The following is an 8061-nucleotide window of genomic DNA, read 5'->3' on the forward strand; positions in this document are numbered from 1 at the left end:
AAAAAAAAAAAAAAAAAAAAAAAAAAAACGAGGTTAATGGTAAAAAATAAAGAAAACTAAAGAAAAAAGCTTCAAGCTTTAAAAAAAAGCACATTTGAAACAAACCAAAATACTAGAGAGTAGTATTGCATAATTTTGTAAGACCATTAGCTCATTTCTGATTTCCTACCATTATTGGAACATAGTTCATTATCTCTTAGTTGTACAGAACTGTAAATGGTAATTTGTTCATTACTGGCACTGATGGTCTCTAAATGGATGTAATGAATAAGCTTTGATGATTGTATATTGTCCTAATAATCCTGTCATATCATTGACATTTTACTTGCCTCATTTTCTCATTTGAATCTTCGTTTCACTTTTATTAAGAGATCGCATTAGCCTAGGCAGTGAGTTGGCAGAGTTGTTAGAGCATCTGGAAAGAAAATGCCCTTGCAGTATTTATTTTTAATCCTCTGTGCTCTAAGTTCAAATCCTGCTGAGGCCATATTTGTCTTGTATACTTTCAAGAGTAAAAAAAAAACAAAAAAAAAAACTCAAATTTTGCTACTTAGATGATAGTCGTAGGTGCCTTTAGCAGAGTGTGCTCTGTTGTAAGCATTTGGCCAGGTCTCTGGTTTAAGGATACCTTCTATCTTATTCCCATCAATCTTGGAGAAGATGATCTAAACCAGTAGTTCTCAACCAGGGTCCATATGGCCCTTATGTTTTAACATTTCTTAATATCTAATAATAAGATTTTTAGAACATGGAATGGTTATGAGGTTCCATCTAAGTAAAATAGGAATCAAAGGGGTCCATAATGCAAAAATTGGTTGAGAACCATTGCCCTAAATAGTTATGAGCATTGCCTTCCTTCCAAACTAAAAGATTTAAAAAAAAAACCCAAAAAGCAAGTATTAATGAATTCAAATAATAATTTAAAATTTTTGCACAAGCCCAGCAATATTCATGGGGAAGGGTGAAGTCAATTATATCACCCCCAGTGTTCAACTGGTACTTATTGCCCTTAAAAAGATGAAAGGCAAAGCCAGTCTTGGTAGAATTTGAACCCAGAATGTAAACAGTCAGAAGAAATGCTGTTCAGTGTCTTGTTTGGCATAACAATAAAAGACGTAAATTTCTAATAAAAATATTGTCATACTTATTTTTTTCCCCTTTCCAAAAAATACAATCATTCATGATGTCATAAGAATTCATGAACTTTGGAGAGAATGTGAACTCATTTCTCTTTCGGAAAATTGAATCTAGTACTTATTCTATCGGTCTCCTTTGCCGAACCGCTAAGTTACGGGGACGTAAACACACCAGCATCGGTTGTCAAGTGATGTTGGAGGGACAAACACAGACACACAAAAACACACACACACATATATATACATACGACAGGCTTCTTTCAGTTTCTGTCTACCAAATCTACTCACAAGGCTTTGGTCGGCCCGAGGCTATAGTAGAAAACACTTGCACAAGGTGCCATGGAGTGGGACTGAACCCGGAACCATGTGGTTGGTAAGCAAGTTACTTACCACACAGCCACTCCTATGCCTTACTATAGTCTATAGTATATTAATTCATAATTTTTGAAAGTGGGTTTAATATTTTTTTCTTTTGTTTTATTGTTTCCAGGACAAGATTGTCTTGCAAGTGCTAAGACAGGAAGTGGGAAAACTGCAGCTTTTGCCCTGCCCATCCTTCAACTTCTCTCTGAGGATCCATATGGTATATTTGCTCTCATTGTGACACCAACACGGTAAGTAGTCTGAACTCAGTCTTTTTTGTATCTTTCGGATAAAGTAATTGATAATGTTGATGATAATGACGATCATTTGTCTGTTTTCCATGCTGGCATGGGTTGGACAGTTTGATAGTTGCTGGCAAGCTGGAGAGCTGCACCAATCCTCAATTGTCTGTTTTGGCATGGTTTCTACAGCTGTAATCCCTTCCTAATGCCAACCACTTAATAACATGTACTGGGTGATTTTTACATGGCACCAGCACCAATGCTTTATATGCCGGCACCAGCATGGGACTAGTGTGGGTGCCTTTTATGCGATCTCTTTAATTAATCTCTTCCTGAAATCTTATTTATTTTCTATGAAAGTAATTCCAAACACTTGAGGTGCCAAAAGAATCCTTTGCAGTCATTATCCACAATGCTATGTACAAGTATCTTTTTTACATAGAATTAATTATCAGTTATTCATAGTTTACCCTCGTTTCTTCTTAGTTATTGCTTTTAGGCCCTTTTATTGCTGTATTTCTAATGAAAATATATCTCCCTCTGCTATGCCTTTCATTTTTGAAGCAAATTATGAATTGAGACTAGTTTTGTAAACCAACTACAACTTTGTGTTTTATTAACACACAGATTGTACAAAACAGATCTGTACGGCACTGCATCTGTCTGTCAGTACTATACCACTTGAAGCAGCATGAAATGATCCCCCATCCCACTTCTCTTGTTTATAATTGTTATAATCACTCTTTTACTCTTTTACTTGTTTCAGTCATTTTCTTTGTAAGCCTAGTACTTATTCTAATCGGTCTCTTTTTGCCGAACCGCTAAGTTACGGGGATGTAAACACACCAGCATCGGTTGTCAAGCGATGTTCGGGGGACAAACACAGACACACAAACACACACACACAAACACAGACACAAACACAGACACACAAACACACACATACACACACATATATATACATATATACGACGGGCTTCTTTCAGTTTCCGTCTACCAAATCCACTCACAAGGCTTTGGTCGGCCTGAGGCTATAGTAGAAGACACTTGCCCAAGGTGCCATGCAGTGGGACTGAACCCGGAACCATGTGGTTGGTAAGCAAGCTACTTACCACAATCTAAGAGAGGAACCTCTCTCTCTGTCATTTATTTACATTCTGTAATACTTACTGTTAATACCAACCTATAGTGTTTTGAATTTTCGCAATGTCTTCCAGAGCTTTTGGAAGGAACTTTCTTTGAAAATTAGCTGCTAATTGTTCGATGAGTGATGACTTATTCAATGATTTAATTAAATAAATTAATGGCAGATAATGCTTTGGAAATGACAATTATAACAATATACCTCTTTCTTCTCTACACACTTCGATGTTTGACTTTTCCTCAAGTGATTTGGAGGAAATATTACCCGAAGAATGGTCAGACACCAAGCCTTTTGAAAGTGTTGGCTCAAAAATACTTTTATGGAACCTGTGTTACCAACTTTTACCATTAAATTTTAAGCAGTACAATCACCCAACACCCTGTTAATTTGTATGCAGAATGAATGAAAGCTATCAACTTTGTTCCTACATGTTTTGATGAAATTTATACACACCTAGGTATGTTATTTCTGACGAGTTTAACACCTCATCTGTAAATTTAATGAATAAGCTGCAAAATGGTTAAGGATATCCGTTTATTTTGTTTGTAATGTTTGTCTATGCTTGTTTAATTTGCATATAATTTATTACAAGCATTTTCCTTTTCACTATCTCTTTTAAGTGTATCTGTTTTTTATTTATACAGGTGTAATTAACAATTATACCTGTATAACTTTAAGTTTAGCACAAATGAGTACTTGGGTTAAAAAACAAAAAAAAACAAAAAAATGAAAAACACCTTTCTGCAGTGCTGCCAATTTTGACTAACCTGACCACAAGTAAACACACCATAGACATTTAACCTTCTATTTGCTGTTGCCGCAATTTGTCACCCACAAGTTTTCTCCCCTGTTGCTAGCTGCAAGTGCATTTTGTCACCTTGAGGAGGGTACTTAAAATAAAACACATTGCTACCTTTATTTCCAGTACTTAAATGTATAAACAGGCTACTTTCGATTCAGAACGACGCTAAACTTTTGTTTTCTAACACCATTTTCCTTGTTTATATACTACACACAAGGTCATTAAGCTTTGAAATCAAACTTAGTTTTTGGGATTTTATACCAAACAAAAATGGTTGCTCCTGCATTTGAAACTTTTCTGGAAATAATCTTGTTTGATTTGAACTCAGATGATGATTTTTTACTCAGACAGAGATCAAGGGTAAAATTATTCGAAGTGATAATGAAGACATAGACTGTGCTTGCAATTTATATTGAGAATGATGTACGGAGTGAATACTATCATCTGTGGTTGGCTGATTTAAGAAAAGTACTGGCCCCACAGAGGTACATTTCTGAGGGGCAACTCTTTTATCTACTCTTTAATGCATTACATAAAAATATTATTCATCCATTCCTTTATTAGTTTACAAAAAAATCAAGTCTGTCCACTCAATATAATGAAAGTTATAACAATTTTAAAACAGTAGGTGCTCATGTCTTTTGTTCCCTCAAAAATAATGCAGTGGCAGGGGCAACTTTTCTAGGGGCAAAATCAGTGTGCTAAAGGTTAAATAAACAAACCTTATTTTTGGTATTTTCTGTTCTGTCATTATTGTATTCAACTTTTGACTTGTCATCATTGTTTGTATCTCAAAGCAATTCTGATGGAGAGTACAGATAAAATCAGTTAACCCTTTAACATTTGGGCCAGATCTGGCCCAAATATTCTATCTATTTTTTGTCCAAACTGGCCATATCCAGCCTCTCACACCTACCCTACATTGTCATTCTAAAGATAAACAATCTTACCATTGAAAATCTCAAAGCTATGAGATAATACATGATTAATTGAAAACAATGTGAATAAATAAGCATTACATATGACAGTAACGCTAATGTTAAAGGGTTAAAAATAAGGCATCTAATTTTTCTTTCACATGAAAAGAAGCACCCAGTATATGCTGCAAAGTAATTTGTGTTAGGAAGGGCATCCAACCATAAACCATGTCATTGCTGACATTGTAGTTTGATACGGTACTGGGGCTCACTAATTCTTGTCAAAATGTCTAACTCATGCTATCATAGAAAACAGACTTTAAATGATGGTGATGATGATGAGTTAATAAACTCTCTGAATGTCTATTATTATATTTCTGGTAAAGAAGAGCTCTAATATCATCCCATTTGTTCATTTTGTTTTAGCATTTGTACAATTTCTCTTTTTACACTTTATCTAATGATTCTAGTTTTCAACTAACAGATTTAGATATTTTCACACTTCAGCATTTTAGCTTAACAGGCAAATTAATGATTATTAATGGAACAAGATGTGATTTGAAGATTATCTTACCAAATATATGTAGTTTCAGAGGCTTAGAAACAAAAACTTTCTTCAATTCTTAAAACCAATTCACAACTGATCTGTCTCGTGTGACATAAAACTTATCTTTTTTTAAAACATTTCATGAGTCTTTTTTTAGTTGGCTTGATATTTTATTCTTTGTTGCTATTTTTAAGCCATTAGCATTTAAGACCAGCCATATCAGGCTAAAATATTCTACCTGTTTAATGTTCAAACAGACTAGAAGCAGCCTCTCTCACCTATCTTACAATATCATTCTAAAAATAATCACATCGTTAAAACTACAAGATAATGCAAAGTACAGTAAAACCCCATTTAATTTATGCACTTTTTTTTGCAAAAGCAAAAATAAACTTTAGGTGGTGCAAGAATTACATGAGTAGATCGTATCCAGAATTTTGTTTTGAAAAATGACATACAGGAAGTCGACTCATTTAATGGCAGAATAGGTTTTTACAGAAAAAATATAATGAAGTTGACTTTTATTTATGCTGGATGGTATAACGCTTACTTTTTCTGTATAAATTTACTAAAACCATTAAATGGTTAACTACTTTTTGAAGTTTGATGTTCATGCTGGTAATCACAGTCTGGGCCATATTTTACATTGCTTGGAGTTTCTACCTATTGCAATGGAGCCCAGCAATTTCCTTAAATGGACCAGTTTTTCTCCACTTAGTGAGTCTAGATTGCGTTTGCACCAGGAAGCTGTTTGCTCACTTTCTCCACATTACAACACAATGAAATTCCTCACCACCAGTATCACCACTATCAGCTCTTACTGCATCTAATGTCGATGACAACATCATAATTCATCCTTACGCATGTAAATTCACTAAGTGAATATGACTTAGTGTTCCTACAGAAACCATCATTTACCTTATACGATGTTTAATGATATTTCACATTCATGTTGAATTATACAGCAATCTTATATTCTCTTCATAGAACACTTGTAAAGTATGTATTACCAGTTCTTTTGGTATAGTAGATTTTTGCTATCCTTGTTTATGTCTCCTCACAGATGTGTATATTCTAACAAGTTGCTTAAATTTTGCACGTTTCTTGTTCAATAAACACTGAGTTGAACTTGCAAAGCTGTTTATTTTCTCCTTTCGATTTTTAATGTTTAATTTAGTGGGTTACCAAACTATCAGTTTGGTCTCCTGGCTAAAACAGTAATGACAAATTTTTAAGTTTGCTTGACATTTTATAAGTGTGAAGGGGATTAAAATTGTGATACTCTGTATCAAAGGTTCTGACAAGAATAGGTAGAAAATCAGAGCTCGAGGCAAGAAGACACTTTTGACCAATCAGAATTCTGTTTACACAATCAGTTTGATCAGTTACCTTCCTCTGTCGATTCAGTAAAGTGTCATCCAAGCTGATGCTTATTGGTAATTAAAACTTATTTTGCAACACTTGTGCGTATTTATCAGCTTTGTTTTTGTTGATAAGAATTATCAACAACTTTTCCTGTGATCATGATTTGAGAAGACACACAGCAGTATGCTAAAGATCGGACATAATCTCTTGTGGGCAAGAAATGTAAAATAAAGTTTATTATAAACAACACAAACATTTCGTAATTTAATAGCTTTCAATGTGATGCCTGTTAAACAAAAATTATTTTTATTTAGTGAAAATTTAATAAAATCTAATCATAAGTAAGTGAAATTATGCTTAATACAACTAAATTGAAAACCTTTTCCTCCTGGCCATATCAGCAATTCTGAAAACTTTTGGGTGCAAATTTTACATGAATAGAAGCTTTTTTAAACAAATTTTATCCTGAAAAATCGCCTGTGTAAATTACATGAGTTTTTACGGTAATGTGAATAGATAAGCATTATATTTGACTGGTTAATCTGACTGCTATTCAGATGACTGTCAAATATAATGCTTATTTCTTTAAAATTGTTTAGAATTAATCATAACCTATCTGGTACTTTCAAGATTTTGATGATGTGATTGTTTATTTTTTGAATGGCATTGTAGGGTAGGTGTGAGAGGCCAGGTCTGAACATAAAACAGGTAGAATATTTGACCAAATGTGATCAGTTTAAATGCTAAAGGGTTAAAGAAATATTGTAGTTTCTTAGTATGAAACCATCATAGGTGGATGTCATGTTTATTTTAAAAGTGAAGGTGTTAGGGTTAAAAGGGAAGCTGTTAGGTGAAGTGTGAAATTAGTCTAACACACCTTTTCTTTTGTTTACATTTTGCTTGGAGATAAGTTTCTGCCATTATTATGTGGAACACTTCAATTGGAATAACCAATAACAAACAGTCAATGGATTTTGAGTCAGACAGGATGAATGATTGGGTTTGGGTTCTTACCAAAATTTTGGAAGAGAAATATTTTATAAGTTTCCATTTCATTCTCTTTCTTGAAAAAATTGCTTTCACTATCATATTGCTGTCTGACTTGTTTACATTATTGGAAATCGAAGCATTTGGTTCAAGCCTCACTACATATTTATACTTGTCTCATAATTTTTTATTTGCTGCATTTGAAAATCAGTCGAATTCAGAATGATTTCTCAATATTTTCGAATCTGAAGGTTTTTATTTTTTAAATTTTTATTTAATATAGATTTCAAAAATAGTAGAATTTTATACAAAATAAGAAAAAGAAAGGAAAAATTATCCAAAATATTATGAGGATTCAAAATTCCACATTAGATGGAGTCACAATTTTCTGTTAACTTCACTCAGTTTATGATATCATTTTGATATAAATATAGAATGGTAGATATAAGGAGTTTTCGATGCTCTGCTAACATATATTCACAAGAAGTTCTGGGTGTTTTGGTAAAAGTTTTTCTCATTCTTTTTTTTCTTTTGGAACATGATTGGATCTTTTTTAAA

The 8061-nt window shown here is 33.3% G+C and overlaps 1 protein-coding gene across 1 annotated transcript in view; it reads left to right on the forward strand.

Moving 5' to 3' along the window:
- The window catches only part of LOC106878420 (probable ATP-dependent RNA helicase DDX49), a 608416-nt gene that overhangs the window by 96804 nt on the left and 503551 nt on the right, over window positions 1-8061 (forward strand). The window contains exon 2 of the mRNA XM_052976052.1: window positions 1627-1750. Coding sequence (XP_052832012.1) covers window positions 1627-1750 — 124 coding nt within the window. The remainder of the gene's footprint in view (window positions 1-1626; window positions 1751-8061) is intronic.

Source organism: Octopus bimaculoides, chromosome 2, assembly GCF_001194135.2.
Source record: "Octopus bimaculoides isolate UCB-OBI-ISO-001 chromosome 2, ASM119413v2, whole genome shotgun sequence".
Classification (NCBI taxonomy): domain Eukaryota; kingdom Metazoa; phylum Mollusca; class Cephalopoda; order Octopoda; family Octopodidae; genus Octopus; species Octopus bimaculoides.